This window comes from Tamandua tetradactyla, chromosome 17 (genome assembly GCF_023851605.1).
Source record: "Tamandua tetradactyla isolate mTamTet1 chromosome 17, mTamTet1.pri, whole genome shotgun sequence".
Classification (NCBI taxonomy): Eukaryota; Metazoa; Chordata; class Mammalia; order Pilosa; family Myrmecophagidae; genus Tamandua; species Tamandua tetradactyla.
Window position 1 is genome coordinate 932,903 of NC_135343.1, and position 25,264 is coordinate 958,166.

At 47.6% G+C, this 25,264-nt stretch overlaps 1 protein-coding gene across 1 annotated transcript in view; it reads right to left on the bottom strand.

Annotated features, from left to right (window-relative positions):
• Positions 1-12,290, bottom strand: part of TMEM87B (transmembrane protein 87B) — an 81,919-nt gene extending 69,629 nt beyond the window's left edge. Inside the window, exons 1-8 of the mRNA XM_077135130.1 lie at positions 12,283-12,290; positions 11,634-11,736; positions 10,030-10,316; positions 9,589-9,662; positions 4,142-4,301; positions 3,920-4,091; positions 2,912-3,712; positions 18-78 (exon numbers count right to left, since the gene is read on the bottom strand). Of these exons, the coding sequence (XP_076991245.1) occupies positions 18-78; positions 2,912-3,712; positions 3,920-4,091; positions 4,142-4,301; positions 9,589-9,662; positions 10,030-10,316; positions 11,634-11,736; positions 12,283-12,290 (1,666 nt within the window). The remainder of the gene's footprint in view (positions 1-17; positions 79-2,911; positions 3,713-3,919; positions 4,092-4,141; positions 4,302-9,588; positions 9,663-10,029; positions 10,317-11,633; positions 11,737-12,282) is intronic.
• Positions 12,291-25,264: the final 12,974 nt, after the last annotated feature.

Sequence of the window (25,264 nt, forward strand, 5' to 3'; positions counted from 1 at the left end):
TGATTTAATGGACTTACCAGAAAACTTGATCTCAGTCGAGTTAAACATAGTTTTCCTAAATATCAAAGGTCCTGATTTCTAAAATGAAAAACAAATGTAGAAAGGAGCGTTAAAGTTGTTTTCTCTACTATTTAAAAGTATAGTTTTACTCAGAAAATGCATGGTTCGAATCCCTGTACTCCTCCCATGCCCAGTGCCCACAGCACACGCCCATGCACACCCAGGCCCCAGCACACACCCGTGCCCCAGCACACCCCAGGCCAAGACACACCCATGCCCCCGTGCCCACAGCACACACCCATGCACACCCACGCCCCAGCACACCCCAGGCCAAGACACACCCATGCCCCCGTGCCTACAGCACATGCCCCAGCACACCCACGCCCCAGCACACACCCACGCCCCAGCACACCCCAGGCCAAGACACACCCATGCCCCCATGCCCACAGCATACACCCATGCACACCCACGCCCCAGCACACACCCGTGCCCCAGCACACCCCAGGCCAAGACACATCCATGCCCCCGTGCCCACAGCACACACCCACGCACACCCACGCCCCAGCACACACCAGTGCCCCAGCACACCCCAGGCCAAGACACACCCATGCCCCCGTGCCCACAGCACACACCCATGCACAACCACGCCCCAGCACACCCCACCACATGCCCCAGGGCCCGCCCCAGCAAACGCCCATGCCCTGGTGCCCACCCCAACACACCCCAGCAAATGCCCATACTACAGTACACGTCCATGCCCCAGTGCCCACCCCAGCACACACCCATGCCCTGGTGCCCACCCCAGCACATGTCCATGCCCTGGTGCCCATCCCCCCACATGCGCATGCCCCGGTGCCCATCCCCCCACATGCTCATGCCCCGGTGCCCACCCCAGCACATGCCCATGTGCCATGCAGCTTGCCCGGGACCCCTGTGAATGCACTTTTGACAAAACAATCACTCCACTCCCCAGGCTGTTACCGTTTCCCATGCCCTTAGAGTTCACATGGGAACTCCTGTGGGGCACTGAGCAGCCCAGCCAGGCCTGCCCAGCAACCTCCTCTCAGGCCCTGGGAAGCAGGGTCCGCCTCCCTGACCCAGGCCCTGGATGCCGCTGAAGAGATGGCCTTGAAACCCTCCCCCTCATGGCCCTCCCTGCTCTTCACAGCCCCTCCTCAGCAGGTCCCCGTGTCCCCTGCCAGGCCAGGCCCTCCCTCCGTGGCCTCCTGCACCCGTTCTCTACACGGCCCTTTCCACGCGAAATCAAGTAACTTCAAGAATAAGAACTCTGTGCGAAGGGGTTCAGTGAAACGACAGGATGGGCACTCCCTCTTGTCCCCCCACAACAGCGAGGTGGGCAGCGCTGCAGTACTCGCATCAGGGAGGCAGCGGGAAGAACCTGGGTCTCAACTTTAAGCACGGGCCCAGGCCAGAGCCCTTCCCTGAGCGCCAGGTCCAATAATCTGATGTCCAGAGGCCACGTCCAGAGACCACATCCAGGGGCAGGGCTGACAAACCAAGCTCAGAACCGACTGGCCCCCTGCTGCACTGACCGGCGTCCCAAGACTGCGCACTGCGGTGGAAGTAACAGTCTCCAGCCACCCAGCTGTGGTCCCGTCCCCAGCGGCACACCCAGCCCAGGGCGTGGCTCTCCCGTGTCACTGGCTCAGGCCCTGGACACATCCTGCGGCGACTCCCGCGCCCCCTAACTGCTCCTCTGCCTTCAAACCCGGGCCTGTAACCACCTTTGCAGCCTGAGGAACGGACACTTACACCTATAGCCCCTCAAAATTTCTGTCTCGGGGACCTAATCCAACCCAGAGGAGATTTTGGGGACTACAAAAAGACTTTTCGTAAGCTTCAAATTTGTTGACAGCATAAAATCTGGATTTCATATGATTAAAAATGGGGATGCCAGTTTCACTTTAAAAATCAAGGAGGGGCAATGGGACAGTGGCAGAGTTCTCGCCTGCCGGAGACCCAGGTTCAATTCCTGGTGTCTGCCCATGCACACAAAAAAAATCCAAAACACAAACAAACAAAATCAAGGTGAACTGACAACTTTCTGCCTGCCCCGTCACATGGTGTCCGCCAGCGGGCCCTCTAGCAGCTGGACCCGCCCACTCCCGGGCGTGACTGCGGGGCCCACCTGGCCTCAGCTCAGGCCAAGCTCAGGCGGCCAGGCCGGGGCCGACCGGCAGGAACCCCAAGCTTCCCTACCCCCTTCTCCCGGGCCCTGGAAGACCAGCCAAGCCCCCCCCAGAAGGTGCGCTCTTGGCCCCTCGCGCGCAGCGACCACCAGCCCCCGTGGGGCTGCGGCCCGAGAGAGGGACCTACAGGCCGGACCTCCGCCCGCCGCGGCTGTGCGGACCTGCGTCGGGGAACCCGCGCCCCCTCGGCGAACGCCCGGAGACCGCATGAGCCCGGCCGAGGAGAGGTGCCCGGCGCCCGCGGGAGACCACTCTGCCCCAGGACCGCCCGAACGCCCCGGCGGAGAGCCACACACGCGCGTGGAGCCCACGCGGACGGCCCGGGGCCCCTCGCAAGCCGCACATGGCCACGCACGGTGGGCAGAGAGGCCCAAGTGCGGAGCCTTACGGCCGCGCCGACCAGAGCCTTCCCGGAGGAAGTGACCACGCCGCGCCCCGGAGATGGCCGGGCCTCCGGGCTGGGCGCTGTGGGAGGCGGAGGCTGGTCAGCTTCCTTCTGCTCGAGGACAGCAGGGTGCACCGCGCACCCCGAAGACTCGGGCATGGCCTCGGCGCCACAAACAACACAGCAGCCCGCGCCCCGGCCCGGCCCGGCGGGAACCCTACGAGGTCAGGCCCGCGCTGCGCGGCCGGGGCACCGCCCCACGCGCCCCGGGGAGCCCCCGGGAGACCGGCGCCGAGGGCCCCGCGCGCCCACTTACGTCGCTGGCCGTGACTGCCCAGAGCCCGGGCTCGGGGACGGCGCCCACGGCCGCCGGGGCCCAGCACAGCAGGCACAGGGCCGCGCGCAGCGGCGGGCAGCCGGCGGGGAGACGGCGCGCGGGCGGGCGCGGAGCCCCACTGAGGCGGGCGGCGGCCATCTTGACGCCGAAGCAGCACCTGGCGCTCAGACTCCGCCCCGCACCTGGGGCTGCGGCCGACGTGGAGGCGGGGCCGGGGCCGACGTGGAGGCGGGGCCGGGGCCGTAGGGGCGTGTCCTGGCGTGGAGGCGGGACCTGGGGCGTGGAGGGGGGCCGGGCGTGGAGTCCTGGGGCGTGGAGGTGGGGCGGGGCGTGGAGACGTGGGGTGTGTAGGGGGCAGGGCGTGGAGATCTGGGGTTGTGGAGGGGGCCGGGCGTGAGACCTGGGTCGTGGAGGGGGGCCGAGCGTGGAGTCCTGGGGCGTGGAGGTGCGGGGGGGGGGGGCCAGGCGTGAGACCTGGGGCGTGGAGGGGGGCCGGGCGTGGAGTCCTGGGGCGTGGAGGGGGCCAGACATGGAGTCCTGGGGCGTGGAGGTGGGGGGGCCGGGCGTGGAGACCTGGGGTGTGGAGGAGGGGGCCGGGTGTGAAGTCCTGGGGCGTGGAGGAGGGCGCCGGGCGTGGAGTCCTGGGGCGTGGAGGGGGCCAGACATGGAGTCCTGGGGCGTGGAGGTGGGGGGCCGGGCGTGGAGGCGGGCTGGGTCCCGGGGGCTGGTGGCGGGTGCGAGGACGCGGGCTCGGAAGGCAGGGCGGAGGTCCTCGCGGCGCTGCGTGGGAGTTAGGAGGCTCCCTCAAGCCCTCCTGCTCCGCTGCCCCTGGCCCGGCCCTCTCAGGAGTAAATTGTTCCTCAAATTCATGGAATTCAATGATTTTAAATTAAGATTTCATTTGGATGGGATTGGCGCCCAGTGCGGGAGGGCAGCGGCCACCGGAAGGGTGTGTCCGGCCTGGCGGGGTCTGAGCCCGCAGCCCACCGTGGTGCCGCGCGCAGCCGGGGCGCGGGGTCCGCGCGGGTTGGTCTCGGGAAGGGCCTGGCTGCGGCCGCGCGCTGTGGGCTGCCTGGTCGCGCCGAGGCCGGTCCGGACCGTGGGAGGCAGTGACAGCGGGACCCGCCGCGTCGGCCGCACCCGAAGGTGTCCACAGGAACTGATGGGGTTTTGCTTCGTTTTTAACAACACATTTTCCATTTTACCCACCTGCGTGTGTACAGGTCAGTGACGTGAATCGTGTCCACAGTGTCGCGCACCGATACCACCGACCATGCCCAGAACCTCCGCAGCCCAAACGGCGGCTCCGCGCGGGCCAGGCCGCCGCCCCCTCCCCGCTGCCCCAGCCCTGGCAGCCTGCTGTGCGCGGCTGGGAGTTCCCTTATTCTAGCTGAGTCCCTGCAACATCAGCCCTTTCACTCAACACGATGTCTCCGAGATGGGTCCGTGGTGTTGCGTGGGGGTCAGAACTTTGTTCTTTGTGTGCTTTGCCCGATTTTTTTTGTTTTTGTTCGTTTTTTATTTTTATTTATTTTTGCTTTGCCCAAGTTTTAACTGGGTTATTTATCTTTTAGTTGTTGACTTGTAGAACTTCTCTAAATATTCTATTAAACCCTTATTGGATACAGGATTTCCAAATATTTTCTCCCATTCTGTAGGCTGCTTTCACTTCTATGATGATATCTTTTGATGCATAAACGCTTTAAATTTTGGTGAAGTCTAACTCATCTATTTTTGTTTTTCTTGCTTGTGCTTTTGGTGTCATCTGTAATAATCATTGCCTGATACAAGGTCTTGAAGATTTTTCCCTATGTTTTCTTCAAAGAGTTTTATGGTTTTAGCAGTTATGTTTATGTCATTAATCCATTTTGAGTTAATTTTTGGATATGGTGTGAGGAAGGGGCAGGTTCATTCTTTTGCACGTGGACATCCAGTTTCCCCAGAAGAAACTGTTCTTTCCTCATTGACGGGACTTGGCACGTGGTTTGGTTTCCTTGGCTGTTCAAACAAATACTGTGCAATAGATCAGCTTGAACAATGAGAATTTATTAGCTAACAATTCGAGACCCAAAGAAAGCCCAAATCAAGGCATCATCAAGACAATGCTATGGCATTCGGGGCTGACCGCTGGTGACCCTTGCCACAGGGCAGGTGAGTGGAGGCGTCTCCTGGCTCTCCCTTCCCTTCCTTTTTCTGTTGATGCTCAGCTTCTGGCTAGTCCCTCTGTGCCTTTCCCTGTGTCTGCATTTCATTCTCTTACAGGGACTCCAGTGATAGGATTAAGGGTCATCCTGATTGGGTTGCGTCCCACCTTAACAGAAATAACCTCATCAAAAGGTCCTAGTTACAATGAGTCCACATCCACCGGGGTGGATTTAGTTTAAAACCATGCTCTCTGGGTTCCAAACAGCTCCAAACCGCCACAACACCCATGTTGAAAATCAACTGGCCATAGGTGCCTAAGTTTATCCCTGAACTTTCAATTCTATTCCATTGGTGAACTCATGTTTTTAAAAAATGGATATATACACTGCCTGCCTCCTCTCTATGTGGGGCGTGACTCCCAGGGGTGTGGACCTTCCTGGCAACATGGGACAGAAATCCTAGAATGAGCTGGGACTCAGCATCAAGGGAAAACCTTCTCGACCGAAAGGGGGGAGAGGGAAATGAGACAAAATGAATTGTCAGTGGCTGAGAGATTTCAAGCAGAGTCGAGAAGTTATCCTGGAGGTTATTCTTATGCATTATATCTTTTTTTTAGTTTAGGGTGTATTAGAGAGGCTAGAGGGCAGTGCCTGAAACTGTAGAGCTGTATTCCAGTAGCCATGTTTCTTGAAGATGATTGTATAATGATATAGCTTTCGCGATGTGACTGTGTGATTGTATAAACTTATGGCTGATGCTCCTTTCATCTATGGTATGGATAGATGAGTAAAAAATATGGATAAAAAATAAATAAATAATAAGGGGAACAAAGGTTAAAATAAATGAAGTAGACTGAAATAGGAAAAAAAAGGGGGAACTAAGGTTAAAATATATTGGGTAGATGGAAATAGTAGTGGTCAATGAGAGGGAGGGATAAGGGGTATGGTATGTATGACTTTTTCTTTTTTCTCTTTATTTTTTCTTCTGGAGTGATGCAAATATTCTAAGAAATTATCATGGTGATGAATATACAACTATGTGATGATGTTGTGAGCCACTGATTGTACACCAAGTATGGAATGTTCGTATGTTAAGAATGTTTGTGTTTGTATGTTGTTTTGTCAATAAAAATTTTTTTTAATTCACTTATTGATTACTGAACAATTATTTAGAGATAATATTATGATGTCAGACTCTGACCAAAGACTAATCAAAATTCAAGCTGTTGGGAAAATTAAAAATTATTGAATACATAGTTATGCTTTTTCTTTCTTTTTTTTTTAAATTTTTTTATTAATCAAAAAAAAGAAAAGAAATTAACACAACATTTAGAAATCATTCCATTCTACACATGCACTCAGTAATTCTTAGTATCATCACATAGATGTATGAACATCATTTCTTAGTACATTTTCATCAATTTAGGAAAAGAACTAGCAAAACAGCAGAAAAAGATATAGAATGTTAATATAGAGAAGAGAATTAAAATAATAATACTAATAAAATATATATATAAAAAAAGGAAAAAGAAAAAAACAAAAACAAAAGATACAAACAAAAAACTGTATTTCAGGTGCAGCTTCATTCAGTGTTCCAACATAGTTACATTACACTTAGGTATTATTGGGTTGTCCATTTTTGAGTTTTTGTATCTAGTCCTGTTGCACAGTCTGTATCCCTTCAGCATCAATTACCCATTATCTTACCCTGTTTCTAACTCCTGCTGGTCTCTGTTACCAATGATATATTCCAAGCTGATTCTCGAATGTCGGTTCACATCAGTGGGACCATACAGTATTTGTCCTTTAGTTTTTGGCTAGACTCACTCAGCATAATGTTCTCTAGGTCCATCCATGTTATTACATGCTTCATAAGTTTAGTCTGTCTTAAAGCTGCATAATATTCCATCGTAGGTATACGCCACAGTTTGTTTAGCCACTCGTCTGTTGATGGACATTTTGGCTGTTTCCATCTCTTTGCAATTGTAGATAATGCTGCTATAAACACTGGTGTGCAAATGTCCGTCTGTGTCTTTGCCCTTAAGTCCTTTGAGTAGATACCTAGCAGTGGTATTGCTGGGTCGTAATCCATTCTGTCATTCTATGTCTTTTGATTGGGAAATTCAGTCCATTAACTTTTAGTGTTATTACTGTTTGGATAATATTTTCCTCTACCATTTTGGCTTTTGTATTATATATATCATATCTGATTTTCCTTCTTTCTACACTTTACTCCATACCTCTCTCTTCTGTCTTTTCGTATCTGACTCTAGTGCTCCCTTTAGTATTTCTTGCAGAGCTGGTCTCTTGATCACAAATTCTCTCAGTGACTTTTTGTCTATGAATGTTTTAATTTCTCCTTCATTTTTGAAGGACAATTTTGCTGGATATAAAAGTCTTGGTTGGCAGTTTTTCTATTTTAGTAATTTAAATATATCATCCCACTGTCTTCTAGCTTCCATGGTTTCTGCTGAGAAATCTACACATAGTCTTATTGAGTTTCCCTTGTATGTGACAGATTGTTTTTCTCTTGCTGCTTTCAAGATCCTCTCTTTCTCTTTGACCTCTGACATTCTAACTAGTAAGTGTCTTGGAGAATGCCTGTTTGGGTCTATTCTCTTTGGGGTGTGCTGCACTTCTTGGATCTGTAAATTTAGGTCTTTCATAAGAGTTGGGAAATTTTCAGTGATAATTTCTTCCATTAGTTTTTCTCCTCCTTTTCCCTTCTCTTCTCCTTCTGGGACACCCACAACACATATATTTGTGCGCTTCATATTGTCATTCAGTTCCCTGATCCCCTGCTCAAGTTTTTCCATTCTTTTCCCTATAGTTTCTGTTTCTTTTTGGAATTCAGATGTTCCATCCTCCAGTTCACTAATTGTAGCTTCTGTCTCTTTAGATCTACCATTGTAGGTATCCATTGTTTTTTCCATTTTTTCTTCTTTGTCCTTTACTCCCATAAGTTCTGTGATTTGTTTTTTCAGATTTTCTATTTCTTCTTTATGTTCAGCCCATGTCTTCTTCATGTCCTCCCTCAATTTACTGATTTGGTTTTTGAAGAGTTTTTCCATTTCTGTTCGTATATTCAGCATTAGTTGTCTCAGCTCCTGTATCTCATTTGAACTATTGGTTTGTTCCTTTGACTGGGCCATATCTTCAATTTTCCGAGCGTCATCCATTATTTTCTGCTGGTGTCTGGGCATTTGATCAGATTTCCCTGGGTGTGGGACCCGGCTGGTTGAAAGGTTTTTCTGTGTAATCTCTGGGCTCTGTTTTTCTTTTCCTGCCCAGTAGGTGGCACTCGTGGTGCTCGTCTGTCTGCGGGTCCCACCAGTAAAAGATGCTGTGGCTCCTTTAACTTGCCAATCCGAATCTCGCAGTTGGCCCGGGAAACCACGCGTGGTGGGGGGGGTCGCTGGCCGCCGCGGCTTGGGGGAGTGCCGGTACAAATTGCCCAGCTGGCCCGAGACGCCAAGCGTGGCGGGAGGGCCCCGCTATCCAACGTTCCCAGTCGGACCGGGAAGCCACGTGCGTGGAGGGGACCCCAGTCACCAGCCGCCCCGGCTGGGAAAACACGCGCCCCTCGGATATCTCACCGCAGCGGATTCTCCTTGCCCGTTCAGCCGTTCCAGAATGGAGTACGCTGTCTTTTTGGTCTCTGTCGTGGCTCCGGGAGCTGTTTCGTATTGTTTCTGTTTCTTTAGTTGCTTTTCTGGAGGAGGAACTAAGACCCGCGCATCTTACTAAGCCGCCATCTTCTCCGGAAGTCTCTGCTTTTTCTTTTTTGTACTATAATATTAATTTCATTTTTAATTTTAATTAAACAACTTTTACTCAGGTGGTGATATCTGGAGAGTTTAATAAGAGAAAAAAGTAAAAAAAAAAAAAAAAAGATGTATAAAGAGTTGTAGATGCGTGTGTCTCTGTTTATAATTCTTCTCTCTAGTGACACCCCAGTAGCAGTAAGCACACCGAGCACAGGACCCTGGTGTATTAATACCACTCTCCACGAAAATGAGCCGGGACCCTTGAAGAAGTGGCTGATTCCAGTGACAGCATAGGGAAAGGTACAGGGAGCCTGCAGCACCTTGTTTTGTCAGAAAGTAAGAATGTCTTCAAGGAATGAGAAGAGCATGTCAGAAGGACATTAGAAGCCAGCCTAAAGGGTTCCCCCTGGCCAAACCTGGACATTTGAGCATCAAAATGAATAATGATGGTATAGATTATAATTAATTCACTCAAATAAGAATCAGTAAATCCATACTGATATAAAGAAAGGATTAAATAAAGAATAGAGAAAGAAAAGCTTTTGCTTAGGGTGAAACACCAACCAATAATTATAAAAGGAATGATGGAGTTTGAAAATTGCCATTTGACAATGCCCTAGTGACTCAGAAAGAAAACTCAATTGGTTTTTCAGATCGGTTGGTATAAATTTGATGGGGAGCCTCGCCCAGAAAGTACCTATTAATTACAAATTACAGTGGAGAGACCCGGCGGGCCCACCTTTACCAGCGACCAACACCACGACGGTGGCAGCAGCTGGCGTGACGGCCTGGAAGACACAGCCCTCCTGCGGCCCCAGCCTGCTCACGAGAAAACGTCAGACAACCAAATGGAGGGACGGTCTACTAAGTAATTAGCTTGGTCTTTCAGAAATGCCAACATCAGAAGACAAGACCTAAGGGACAGTCACAGAATGAAGGACACGAAAGGGACACACTAACTTTGCAACTTAGGATTCTAGATTGGGTCCTGGACAAGAAAACTGAGTGGTTTTGCTATAAAGGAAATTATTGGGATAATTGTTAAAGTTTGATAACGACTCTAAACTCGGTATTATTGTATCAATGGCAATTTCCCAAATGTGTTACATGACAGCAGTAACCGGCAAGTGCTGCATCAAGAAAAGGGCATCTTACTGTGGCAGCATCTCGGGGTGCCCTGGCTCACCCCCTCACTGCCCAGGTTTCGGGCAGATCCCCAGTCCTGGACCTGGACGGAGGAGGGGAGCCCGCGTGTGCATGCTGGAAGCAGGGGAGCGGGCAGGCGCGAGCCGGGAGCTGGAGGCTTGGGCCACCTGGCTGCAGGCCCTCGTCCCTGAGCTGCCCCATGTGTGGGAGGGGCTCTGAGCTCTCCTGCAGGTCACCGTGGGGAGAAGGCAAGTCTTGCTGCCTGGGCAGGGACTGCTGGCTGTGGGATGGACAGTGCAGGGCCCAGGACTGTGAGGAAACTGTTTCCTAGGGAAGAGAGACACCAGTAACCACGTAAATGGGGTAATGGCCCCGGACAAAACCAGGCCGCAGGCAAGGCGCATGCACAGAGTGGGCCCTCCATGCTTTGGCCTGGAGCTATTCCGTAAACTCATTCTGTGGATAAGCTCTGAAGGAGGGCGCTGGCACAGGGCACTCTGTGAACTCCGGGAAAGACTAGTCTCTCTTCCTTTTTTTGTTAGCTCCTGGCATTCAAGAAAAGCTCTGTCATGACTCTAACTGGGTGCAAACTTAAGGAACAGATGTCACAGAGTCTAATTTCCAGTGATAAAATATTAAAATAGCAAATTGTTCAGGTTTCAACAAAACTTTACAAAACATATAAAGAAATATGAGGTGACGGTGCAGGCGAAAGAGAAATGTAAAGCATTAGAAACCATCAATGAGGAGGACCAAACCTGGAACATTCCAGAAAAAGATGTTTAAAAATGGTCCTAAATATGCTCAGAGAGCTAAACGAGAACACGGACAAAGAACTAAAGGAAATCAGGAAAATGACAGATGCACACAAAGAGAATATCAATAGAGAAATACTAGTTATGAAAAATCACCGAACAGAGCTGAAGACCACAGTAATAGAAATGAAAAATTCCCTAGCGGGGCTCAGTAGGAGCTGGCAGAAGAAAGAGTCAGTGAACCTGAAGATAAGACAACTGAAGCAGCTCACTCTGAGGAGCAGAGAAAGCACGAAGAAAAGTGAGCAGAGTCTGAGCAACCTGTGGGACACCGTGTAGGGCTCGCTAAAGAAACAGAACCAACAGGAGAGACCTGTAAATACGAGATGTATAAAAGTGTCTCATGCAGCCTTGGGGATCCACGACTCCAAAATCTGTAGGGCAGGCTGCTCGCTGGCAACGCTGATAAAATTTCTCAGTGAACTGCACAGGAGAGGCTATGGCTGGCTGAAAAGCAGTGAAAATTCCCTCTTCTCCCTTGAAAGTCGTCAGCTGATTGGGTGAGAATAATTGATTGGAATCTCTGGTGTGGAAGACACACCCTTAGCTGATTGCGGATGTAATCAGTCACTAATACAGCAGCTTTCCTGCTTATCGACCAGCCACCAAATACCCCTGCAGCAGCAGTCAGGCCAGTGCCTGCCTGCCCCAACACCTGGGCACAGCACCTGGCCGAGGTGACGCCTGAGCCCGACCATCACACTCACCACCAAGCATAGCAATTTACTCATTGTGGGAGCCCCAGAAGGAGAAGAAACGGAGAAATTCAAAGAAATAATGGCTGAAAACAATGAGGTGAAATTTAACAAAAGGCGTGCTGAATACACACATCCAAGATGCTCAGTGAACTCTGGGCAGGGTCAGCCCCAGAAGGCCACGTCACATCACAGTTAGGCTGTCGAATACCAGAGAGAAGGAGGAAGTTCGGAGAACTGCAAGAGAGAAGCGACATGCCGCAGATAAGGGCGCCTCAGTAGGATGGCGATTTCGCATCGGAAAGCATGGGTGCATGAAGAAGCCGCTGAGACGTGCAGTAGCGTGAGGCTCTGAAATTCAACACCATTAGAGGTTTCTCGATGCTTCACGTGGAAAATGAAACGGTGTTGTTTTGCACAAAAAGCGGAACATTTGATTCATTTATTTTACATAAAACATTTGGATTATCTGAGAAATTTTAAAAGATTATTGTATAATATACCATTCCACATACCTCCAGTTGTCTTCCTTTAACTTTTAAAAAGTCAGTACTCTCTGATTTCAGTTTTGAATTGAGGTTCAGGTATATGTAACCTTGAAAACTGAAACTCTATTTCCTCTTCACAAGCAACTTGTAATTATAAATCATGTATTTTTCTGTTGTGTCCGTTTTTATTGTTTACTTAAATACTTTGTAAAAGCCATCTGTTACATAACCATCAAAATTAATGACCACCAGGGAACAGGGTAAAATTACTTCTAGAACAGTAGCCAATCCTTACCAGTACATGACACTAGCAAACTGAAGATTGTGTGGTTTCCTTGGCTGTGCGAAGCAGATACCGTGACGTGGGTTGTAATGGACACTTACGCGCTCAGGGAGGCCAGGAAAGTGCCCAAACCCAGGCACCCTCAAGGCAACGCTTTCCTCCTGCAGACGGCGGCCGGTGACCTGGCTCCTCTGCCACGTGGCCTGCAGGGCCCACGGCGGCGTCTGCTGGGTGCTCCCTTCTCCTCTGGGTGTTTCATTCTCCGCTTCTTGCTTACGTGGCTTCCTCTCCCCGTCTGCATTCACCCGCTTTATACGGGCTCAATCACAGGGCTCAGGCCCATCCTGAACGTGGGCCCCACCGTAACCGAGGCAGCCTCGTCGAGGGTCCCCCCTGCCATGGACCCACAGCCACGGGGTGGATTCGCTCTGACACACTCCTCTGTGGTACACACGGCTTCCCAGATGCTTTCTGTGAGCTGGACTGTCTGCCCTGGAGAGCCCTCCAATCCCAACTCTTCATCCTCTGACGTCAGTTAGTGATGTCACATACACATCTTCTTTAAATCACTGAGTAGCTAATTTATTCAGCAAATGTCGTGTGCCTCACCAAGTGCAAGGAATTAATTATACACGTTTGCTGGCGATGGGCTCAGCGGGGCTGCCGGACCATCAGGGCAGTCCCTGCGACTGGCTGTGTAGATGCGGCTGCTCTGTCACAGCCTCGTGGTCAAGGCGGATTAGAACTCAAGTCACTTGCTCAGCGGGTCTGCGGCAGACACGCCGCCTACCTCCGGGCCGAGGCCCAGGCCCAGGTGAGCGGGACCATTTGTAGATCTTCTTTGGAGAAGCGTCTATTCAAGTACTTCGCTCATTTGTTAATTGGGTTCTCTTGTCCAATTTTAAGTTAAATTGCTTGTCCTCCTAAACTTCAAGGACTTCCTGGAAGATGGCGGCTTAGTAAGACGCGCGGATCTTAGTTTCTTCTCCAGGACACCTACTAGGGGAGTAGAAACGATACAGAAAGTGCCCAAAGCCACAACAGAGATAAAAAAAGACAGCGTACCCCATCCTGGAACGGCTGGCTGGCTGAGAGAAGCAGCTCGGGTGAGATCGCCGAGGCGCGCGGGCCTTACCGGGCGGGGTGGCAAGCGGCCGGAGTTACTCCCTTCCCCCTTCCCGGGCCGGCTGGGAGAATTGGAGAGGTGGTCCCCTGAAACCAAGGCAACTGGCGCCCACACCACGCGCAGCCCCCCGGACCAACTGAGAGAATTGGATCGGAAACCCCCAGGCCGCGGAGAACGGTGACCCCGTGACTCCCGGGGAACGTGCACTCTCTCGGGCGGGCTGCTGCCGCTGGCGCCCTCCCACCACGCTTGTTGCCCAGGGCCGACTAGGAAATTCGGACGGGCTCTTTCCCTGGCTGCGGTGACCAGCAACCCTCCCTGCGTTCGGACCCCGGGCCGGCTCAAGCCGCTTCGGCTAGCGAACCCCCAGGACGGCGAGAGTTTTCCAAAGTTTAAGGTCCCACAGCACCTTTTACTGGTGGGACCCGCAGACAAACGTGTGCCACGAGCGCCACCTACTGGGCAGGATAAGAAAAACAGAACCCAGAGATTTCACAGAAAAATATTACAACCTTGCTGGGTCCAACACCAAGAGAAATCTGAATAAATGCCCAGACGCCAGCAGCAGAAGATAACTGCCCACGCTCAAAAGATTGAGAACAAACCAATAGCTCAAATGAGACACAAGAGCTGAGACAACTAATGCTGAATATACGAACAGAAATGGAAAACCTCTTCAAAAATGAAATCGATAAATTGAGGGAGGACATGAAGAGGACATGGGCTGAACATAAAGAAGAAATAGAAAAACTGAAAAAACAAATCGCAGAACTTATGGAAGTGAAGGATAAAGTAGCAAACATAGAAAAAATAATGGATAGCTACAATGATAGATTTAAAGAGACAGAAGATAGAATTAGTGATTTGGAGGATGGAACATCTGAATTCCAAAAAGAAACAGAAACTATAGGGAAAAGAATGGAAAAATTTGAACAGGGTATCAGGGAACTCAAGGACAATATGAACCGCACAAATATACGTGTTGTGGGTGTCCCAGAAGGAGAAGAGAAGGGAAAAGGAGGAGAAAAACTAATGGAAGAAATTATCACTGAAAATTTCCCAACTCTTATGAAAGACCTAAAATTACAGATCCAAGAAGTGCAGCGCACCCCAAAGAGATTAGACCCAAATAGGCGTTCTCCAAGACACTTACTAGTTAGAATGTCAGAGATCAAAGAGAAAGAGAAGATCTTGAAAGCAGCAAGAGAAAAACAATCCATTACATACAAGGGAAACCCAATAAGACTTTGTGTAGATTTCTCAGCAGAAACCATGGAAGCTAGAAGACAGTGGGATGATATATTTAAAATACTAAAAGAGAAAAACTGCCAACCAAGACTCCTATATCCAGCAAAATTATCCTTCAAAAATGAGGGAGAAATTAAAACATTCTCAGACAAAAAGTCACTGAAAGAATTTGTGACCAAGAGACCAGCTCTGCAAGAAATACTAAAGGGAGCACTAGAGTCAGATACAAAAAGACAGAAGAGAGAGATATGGAAAAGAGTGTAGAAAGAAGGAAAATCAAATATGATATATATAATACAAAAGACAAAATGTTAGAGGAAAATATTATCCAAACAGTAATAACACTAAATGTCAATGGACTGAATTCCCCAATCAAAAGACATAGATTGGCAGAATGGATTAAAAAACAGGATCCTTCTATATGCTGTCTACAGGAAACACATCTTAGACCCAAAGATAAACATAGGTTGAAAGTGAAAGGTTGGGAAAAGATATTTCATGCAAATAACAACCAGAAAAGAGCAGGAGTGGCTATACTAATATCCAACAAATTAGACTTCAAATGTAAAACAGTTAAAAGAGACAAAGAAGGACACTATATACTAATAAAAGGAACAATTAAACAAGAAGACATAACAATCATAAATATTTATGCACTGAATCAGAATGCCCCAAAATACGTGAGGAATATACTGCAAACACTGAAAAGGGAAATAGACTCATATACCATAATAGTTGGAGACTTCAACTCACCACTCTCATCAAGGGACAGAACATCTAGACAGAGGATCAACAAAGAAATAGAGAATCTGAATATTACTATAAATGAACTAGACTTAATAGACATTTATAGGACATTACATCCCACAACAGCAGGATACACCTTTTTCTCAAGTGCTCATGGATCATTCTCAAAGATAGACCATATGCTGGGTCACAAAGCAAGTCTTAACAAATTTAAAAAGATTGAAATCTTACACAACACTTTCTCGGACCATAAAGGAATGATGTTGGAAATCAATAATAGGCAGAGTGCCAGAAAATTCACAAATACGTGGAGGCTCAACAACACACTCCTAAACAACGACTGGGTCAAAGAAGAAATTGCAAGAGAAATTAGCAAATACCTCGAGGCGAATGAAAATGAAAACACAACATATCAAAACTTATGGGACGCAGCAAAGGCAGTGCTAAGAGGGAAATTTATTGCTCTAAATGCCTATATCAGAAAAGAAGAAAAGGCAAAAATTCAGGAATTAACTATCCATTTGGAAGAACTGGAGAAAGAACAGCAAGCTAACCCCAAAGCAAGCAAAAGGAAAGAAATAACAAAGATTAGAGCACAAATAAATGAAATTGAAAACATGAAAACAATAGAGAAAATCAATAAGGCCAGAAGTTGGTTCTATGAGAAAATCAATAAGATTGATGGGCCCTTAGCAAGATTGACAAAAAGAAGAAGAGAGAGGATGCAAATAAATAAGATCAGAAATGGAAGAGGAGACATAACTACTGACCTCACAGAAATAAAGGAGGTAATAACAGGATACTATGAACAACTTTACGCTAATAAATACAACAATTTAGAGGAAATGGACGGGTTCCTGGAAAGACATGAACAACCAACTTTGACTCAAGAAGACATAGATGACCTCAACAAACCAATCACAAGTAAAGAAATTGAATTAGTCATTCAAAAGCTTCCTAAAAAGAAAAGTCCAGGACCAGATGGCTTCACATGTGAATTCTACCAAACGTTCCAGAAAGAATTAGTACCAATTCTCTTCAAACTCTTCAAAAAAATCGAAGTGGAGGGAAAACTACCTAATTCATTCTATGAAGCCAACATCACCCTCATACCAAAACAAGGCAAAGATATTACAAAAAAAGAAAACTACAGACCAATCTCTCTAATGAATACAGATGCAAAAATCCTCAATAAAATTCTAGCAAATCGTATCCAACAACACATTAAAAGAATTATACATCATGACCAAGTAGGATTCATCCCAGGTATGCAAGGATGGTTCAACATAAGAGAATCAATTAATGTAATACACCATATCAACAAATCAAAGCAGAAAAATCACATGATCATCTCAATTGATGCAGAGAAGGCATTCGACAAGATTCAACATCCTTTCCTGTTGAAAACACTTCAAAAGATAGGAATACAAGGGAACTTCCTTAAAATGATAGAGGGAATATATGAAAAACCCACAGCTAATATCATCCTCAATGGGGAAAAATTGAAAACTTTCCCCCTAAGATCAGGAACAAGACAAGGATGTCCACTATCACCACTATTATTCAACATTGTGTTGGAGGTTCTAGCCAGAGCAATTAGACAAGAAAAAGAAATACAAGGCATCAAAATTGGAAAGGAAGAAGTAAAACTATCACTGTTTGCAGACGATATGATACTATACGTCGAAAACCCGGAAAAATCCACAACAAAACTACTAGAGCTAATAAATGAGTACAGCAAAGTAGCAGGTTACAAGATCAACATTCAAAAATCTGTAGCATTTCTATACACTAGTAATGAACAAGCTGAGGGGGAAATCAAGAAACGAATCCCATTTACAACTGCAACCAAAAGAATAAAATACCTAGGAATAAATTTAACCAAAGAGACAAAAAACCTATACAAAGAAAACTACAAAAAACTGCTAAAAGAAATCACAGAAGACCTAAATAGATGGAAGGGCATACCGTGTTCATGGATTGGAAGACTAAATATAGTTAAGATGTCAATCCTACCTAAATTGATTTACAGATTCAATGCAATACCAATCAAAATCCCAACAACTTATTTTTCAGAAATAGAAAAACCAATAAGCAAATTTATCTGGAAGGGCAGGGTGCCCCGAATTGCTAAAAACATCTTGAGGAAAAAAAACGAAGCTGGAGGTCTCGCGCTGCCTGACTTTAAGGCATATTATGAAGCCACAGTGGTCAAAACAGCATGGTATTGACATAAAGATAGATATATCGACCAATGGAATCGAATAGAGTGCTCAGATATAGACCCTCTCATCTATGGACATTTGATCTTTGATAAGGCAGTCAAGCCAACTCACCTGGGACAGAGCAGTCTCTTCAATAAATGGTGCCTAGAGAACTGGATATCCATATGCAAAAGAATGAAAGAAGACCCATCTCTCACACCCTATACAAAAGTTAACTCAAAATGGATCAAAGATCTAAACATTAGGTCTAAGACCATAAAACAGTTAGAGGAAAATGTTGGGAGATATCTTATGGATCTTACAACTGGAGGCGGTTTTATGGACCTTAAACCTAAAGCAAGAGCACTGAAGAAGGAAATAAATAAATGGGAACTCCTCAAAATTAAACACTTTTGTGCATCAAAGAACTTCATCAAGAAAGTAGAAAGACAGCCTTCACAATGGGAGACAATATTTGGAAATGATATATCAGATAAAGGTCTAGTATCCAGAATTTATAAAGAGATTGTTCATCTCAACAACAAAAAGACAGCCAACCCAATTACAAAATGGGAAAAAGACTTGAACAGACACCTCTCAGAAGAGGAAATACGGATGGCCAAGAGGCACATGAAGAGATGCTCAATGTCCCTGGCCATTAGAGAAATGCAAATCAAAACCACAATGAGATATCATCTCACACCCACCAGAATGGCCATTATCAACAAAACAGAAAATGACAAGTGCTGGAGAGGATTCGGAGAAAGAGGCACACTTATCCACTGTTGGTGGGAATGTCAAAGGGTGCAACCACTGTGGAAGGCAGTTTGGCGGTTCCTCAAAAAGCTGAATATAGAATTGCCATACGACCCAGCAATACCATTGCTAGGTATCTACTCAAAGGACTTAAGGGCAAAGACACAAACGGGCATTTGCACACCAATGTTTATAGCAGCGTTATTTACAATTGCAAAGAGATGGAAACAGCCAAAATGTCCATCAACAGAAGAATCGCTAAACAAACTGTGGTATATACATATGATGGAATATTATGCAGCTTTAAGACAAGATAAACTTATGAAGCATGTAATAACATGGATGGACCTAGAGAATATTATGCTGAGTGAGTACAGCCAAAAACTAAAGGACAAGTACTGTATGGTCCCACTGATGTGAACGGACATTCGAGAATAAACTTGGAATATGTCATTGGTAACAGAGTCCAGCAGGAGTTAGAAACAGGGTAAGATAATGGGTAATTGGAGCGGAAGGGATACAGACTGTGCAACAGGACTAGATACAAAAACTCAAAAATGGACAGCACAATAATACCTAATTGTAAAGTAATCATGTTAAAACACTGAATGAAGCTGCATCTGAGCTATAGGTTTTTGTTTTGTTTTGTTTTGTTTTGTTTTGATTTTACTATTATTACTTTTATTTTTTTCTCTATATTAACATTCTATATCTTTTTCGGTTATGTTGCTAGTTCTTCTAAACCAATGCAAATGTAGTAAGAAATGATGATCATGCATCTATGTGATGATGTTAAGAATTAATGATTGCATGTGTAGAATGGTATGATCTCTAAATGTTGGGTTAATTTCTTTTTTTCCGTTAATTAAAAAAAAAAAAAAGAGAAGGGATAATTGGAGATGAAGGGATACAGACTGTTCAACGGGACTGGATATAAAAACTCAGAAATGGACAGCACAATACTACCCAATTGTAATGCAATTATGTTAAAACACTGAATGAAGCTGCATGTGAGGTATAGGTTTTTTGTTTTTGTTTTTTTTGTTTTTTTTTCTTTCTATTATTGCTTTAATTCTTATTCTGTTGTCTTTTTATTTCTTTTTCTAAATCGATGCAAATGTACTAAGAAATGATGAATATGCAACTATGTGATGTTATTAAGAATTACTGATTGTACATGTAGATTGGAATGATTTCTAATTGTTTTGTTAATTCTTTTTTTAATTAATAAAAAAAAAAAATTGCTTGTCCTCTTAGTATTGTTTTTGTTTTTGCATGGGCAGGCACCAGGAATCGAACCCGGGTCTCCGGCATGGCAGGTGAGAACTCTGCCTGCTGAGCCACCGTGCCGCCCCCCCTTATTATTGTTATTGTTTTTTTTTTCATTATTGTTTTAAGAGGTTCTTTCCATATTCTTGGTTTAAGTCCTCTAGAACATTTGATGTCCAAATATCTCCTCCCCATCTGTGGCGTGTCTTTTCATCCTCAGCTGTCTGTTACAGAGATGTGATGGAGACAGCACCTCTCCAGTCCCCCCCCCACCACGACCTCCCCTCGCCGAGTCCCCCTGTGGCCCTGTGGGGGCTCTTGGGGTCCCTGGGAGACTTGTGAAGTCGCCCCTGGCGAGGGACCCCTCCAGGCTGTCCGAGCACTGCTCAAGCAAAGCTTCCAAGGCCCTGCGTCTATGGCCACAGCTGTTCCTTGATCGTCTGAAATCCTTAAATTCGCAATAGATTAATCCTCTTCATTCGATTTGGGAAGTTTCCACCTACTATTTCCTTAACTTCTCTTATCTGGTCCTTGCTCTTTTTCTCCTCTTTCTTCATTAACCTTGACTCGTGTTGGTACGTTTACGTGGCCCCACAAAGCTCAAAGGCTGATCATTTTTCGCTATCCTTTTTCTGTCTTACAAATGCAATCATTTCTGTTGGACAGCATTTGAGGGGACCGATTCTTTCTCCTGCCACTTTGAATCTGCCTTGAGCCCCTACAAAATTTTCATTTGAATCATTATAATTTTCAACTCCAGAATTTTCATTTGGTTCTCTAAATTTTTTTTTCTGTTTCTTTAAGGAGATTCTCCATATGTTTATTCATTATTGTCATACTTTATTTCTTGGAACATGTTTATAACAGCTATTGTGAAGTCTCTGTTCTGCTAAATCCAATACCTGGAACACTCAGAGTTCGTTATTTATCTTCCCCCTGAGTATGGTAACTGTTACCTGGTTCTTTGCATTTCCTGAAAATTTTTGTTGAAATCTGAACATTTTGGACAATACATTGTAAGAACTCTGTATTCTGACTTTTCCTCCCGCGGGTGGCTGGTGCTGCCGCTTTGGCTGGTTTTGGCTTTCTGGGTACGTCTTCCCTGAGCATCCAAACCAACCTGCCCGCCCCGCAGCCTGGGGCTGCGGACGGTTCCACTCAGCTGGTTTTCAGTTTCCGTATTCATTTTTACACGCGGCTTCCTCCGCCATTCCTGTCTGAGCATTTGGTAGTCAGCCTGGGCCCGGGAGTACGACCACGCACGTCCAGCCAGAGGAACCCCGAGACGCCAGCTGGGACGTCCACGTCCTGCCCCTGCCTGTGTCCTGCTGGGCCTGCGCCTCTCTTGGGACTGCGCTCATGGGGCTGCGAAGATGAGGGCGGCCTGTGTCCTCCAGCAGCCCTGGGCAGGTCTGCAGCTCATCTAGGGACACTGCACTCAGCGGGGACACGGTGCTCAGCGGGGACACTGCACTCAGCGGGGACAATGTACTCATCCAGGGACACTGCACTCAGTGGGGACACGGTGCTCAGCGGGGACACTGCACTCAGTGGGGACAATGGACTCATCCAGGGACACTGCACTCAGCAGGGACACGATGCTCAGCGGGGACACTGCACTCAGTGGGGACAATGGACTCATCCAGGGACACTGCACTAAGCGGGGACATGGTGCTCAGTGGGGACACTGCACTCAGTGGGGACAATGGACTCATCCAGGGACACTGCACTCATCTAGGGACACTGCACTCATCTAGGGACACTGCACGCAGCGGGGACACGGTGCTCATCCAGGGACACTGCACTCAGCGGGGACACGGTGCTCATCCAGGGACACTGCACTCAGAAGGGACATGGTGCTCAGCGGGGACACTGCACTCATCCAGGGACACTGCGCTCAGCGGGGACACTGTGCTCAGCGGGGACACGGTGCTCAGCGGGGACACTGCACTCAGTGGGGACACTGCACTCATCCAGGGACACTGCACTCAGCGGGGACACTGCACTCATCCAGGGACACTGCACTCAGTGGGGACACTCCTGAGTGTTCTAACCCTCCTCACACCCCCTGCCCTCCTCCCCGTCCTGGCTTCACAGAGCACGTTCCATGGTGACAGTGGCTCCCAATTCCTACCGAAGCCCCAGTGGGTTTTGCAAAGAGCCCCTCTTGTCATCCCCACCTAGTCTGGAGGCGCGCCCTTTACCATTCAACTCACAGGAGCGCTGGGGAGTGTCACGACCAAATCCGGACAGGGAAGCTAATTGGAAAGATCCGTGATGCGACTTCTCAAAAGGAAGAGCAAGTGACAAAACCGAAGCATTTAAGCTAACCAAGAAATGCCACAGTCATGCATGATGTTTCTCCCCAAATTAACGATTGGAGAAAGTCCCAGCAATGTGTCTCCAAACCGGACCAGCCCATGGATGATTATGAAGAGGCTAAGAAACACCTTTAAACAATTCTCAGGTCTTGACCACATCAACTAAGAAACTACCCTGTTTAATTCTAGTTTGTTAATGACTTTCCGGGAAGACTAAGCACTGCTCTAGGATGTAAACAATGAGACTGGGCCACGATGGAAGCAGTGGCCGGCGAGCTCGCACCCTGCAGGAGACGGAGACACCCTCACCCCCACCCTGCGCCAGGGGGTGACTGTCATCACGGCCCCCAGTTACGGTGCCGCTCGGCCCGGGAGCTCTGCAGGCACCTGTGACCACTTGGACATTGGAAAAGCACAACCCGAAACGAGCAGAAACTCCTAGAGCTCACGGCGCTCCAAGAAAGCAAGGTGGCTTTTTAAATTAACGCAGCCACTCTGGATATCCGGCAGCTTTTTCCAGCGTCCGCCACAGCGTCAGGTGAAGTCGATCTGATGGTCGGAAGTGAGGTGTCCGGGGCTCTATCAGGAGCCGGGGCCGCCCTCTCTGCCTTGAATCCACTGCCCCACCCCCACATGGACCCTCCTACCCGGGGACGGATACAGTGGAGGCCGTGCGAGACTCCCACACACCCATGTCTCCGTCCTCCCTGGTCCCTCCGTCGGGGCCTTTACAGGGTACCCGCCAGTGCTCCTTAGTCCCCTCTGCCCCACTCACCTTCTTGGAAGGGAGTTCCCTGTACTGCCCCAAGCACAAAGGGGGAACCCTTCAGCCACTGGGCTGGAGACTTCCCCTGTAGATGAGCTACTGCAACTACCATCGCCAAGCTATTACTATAAAAAACAATTCAAATTGGGGAACTCCCTCGGGACTTCACAGTAACCAAGAAACCCCCATTACAGGGCAGAATAGAAAACAATATGCAAAATATGACCTATTTTGCAACATTTTCATTGTGTGCCTGTCACCCCTAATCCTCAGGCTTAAAATAAGAACAAATGGTATAATTAAAGCTCAATGAACTAAATTCAGGTAATTCCTCAATCTACCATGGCCAAAAGCCTTACCTATAGTCTGACTAAAGCTAAGATCCATTACTCTGGGAAAAGTTACCTCCATTTGAAATTATTATTGGGAGGTCTATGAAAACAAACTCTGGAATACATGAACCGTACATCCTAAAGGGAAATATACTCATCTATTGCCAGGAACTACTCAAAACCTTTAAAAAAGAACGTGTGAAGTTTGGTAGAGCAATTCTTTTGCAGCGTGCTCCCAGGAAACAGATATTCAAAGCCAGAATCTTCAGCCTGGCGACTGTGCATATTGGAAAAGACACCTCCACAAAGATGCACCCCAACCTCGCTGGGCAAGACCCTGCCAGGTACTTTTAGCTAATCCGTGTGCAGCAAAATTAGGAGGCATTGATTCTTGGGTGCGTATTTCTCATTTAAAGAAAGCTGCCAGCTCAGCCTAGAAACCCTCTGACTGGGGACCTAAAGCTCAGAACTACCAAGGACCAGAAGGAGATGGCACGTGGTGCAGACAGCCATCCCAGGACCCGGGACAGGCCTGGCATAATTAACACTCACTGGCGATCTTAGGCCTCAGTCACCAGGAGACGGCACTGGTGTGGATGGCTAACCCAAGACCCAGGACCAGAAGTGATTTTCATCAGATTGAAAGGAACTAAAAAATGCTGCTACAGTCTTCATCATTACCCTATCAGCTCTCTTACTGGCATTTTTATCCCTCCCTCATCCCTGCTTTTGTACTAGTCCATGACCCTCCTGCAATGAACCCTACCCTTTTAATATTCCTCCTTCTCACCTTACCCTCCCTCTCTTCCCGGTCCCCTTTATTCTCAGCCACACAAAGGACTGCTGGCCGAGGCAATCCATCAAATTGCTGGTCTGTGTGAATTTAGACTTCATAGAAGGGCCCGTTATTGGCTGCACCTGTAGGCATTCAAACTCAGATAAACATTAAAGACTTGAAAAGTCCAATATTACATAAATTATGGAACCCTGGAGCCTGAGACCTATTTAGTTGTCTAAATCTTGGATCCTGGGGAGACTGGATTCGAAGCATAATTCAAAGCTTGGTAATCCTTTTTTACCTTATAGTCATGACAGCCTGTTATTCGCTGTCTCATCTCTAGAGTGACAGCCACTACCTCCCGAGCCATGCTGGTGTGCCAGCCCTCCATCTTGAAGCTTGTACTTATGAAACTTATTTCTGTAATGACAAAACTAAGCCTAATTGTAATGAATGCCTAAGGGCCACCCCAAGAACCTCCTTATTTGTTGCTCAGATATGCCCCACCCCCTTTTAGCCAAATTCTGCAAATAAGCTCAGCACCCTCCCTCTGATGTGGGTCTCCCAGGGTGAGCCTCCCTGGCTCTGAGGGATTAATACCAAATGTTGATCAGCTATGCTTTTAAAAAAAGGTCTTCATCAAAAGGGAGAAATGTGAAAAGAAATAAAACAGTGTTACTATGGCTAAGAGACTTAAAACAGAGCTGGGAGGTCATTCGGGAGGTGACTTTTAGGCAGGTCTCAGCCAGAGGTCATGGACTGCCAAGGAGGGCACAGCTTCAAGCAAGGATGTTCCTGAAACCCCTGAGGACACCTGGACACCACAGGATAAGTTAACTCTCTAACCTGAAGGACATGTGAGCACCCCAAAATGTCCACAACCACAAACAACTTGGGTAATTTTCTCTTTCTTTAAAAACCCTTGCCTGGAAGCACCGTGGGACACAGCTTGGGTCACTATACTGGATCTCGACTCCCTGAACTGCAGTCCCAAGGCTCCTCTGGTGCTTTGTAGTGGTCTTAGGCATGAGTGTGTTATTTCTCGGTCGGCAATTGCACAACAGAAAAATACTAGGCAGCTACCGATTTTTGCGTTGCACATCTGTGATCTGTCTGTGGAGAAACACTGTTAGAACAAGTCATCAGCACTCAGAGATTAAGGCAGCAGCCTGCTTGTTGTCTGATGGACTTCTGGTTTTCAAACCCCAACTAAGGACACTTTAGCTTTAATTCCCATCGGGCAGTGATTGGGTGTTTTCTTCCAGGGACAGCATGTGGTCCCTTGTCCTGAGGTTTGCTGTAGATTCTGAGCTCGTCTGCAGGCTTCATTGTGCTACTAACGACGTCAACTAAATTTAAAGTCAGGGCCTCCTGCAGAACATTCACCGCAAGCTACGGGTGAAGCCACCTGAATCAGGCTGAAGACGTCTCCCCTGGTCTCCGCAAC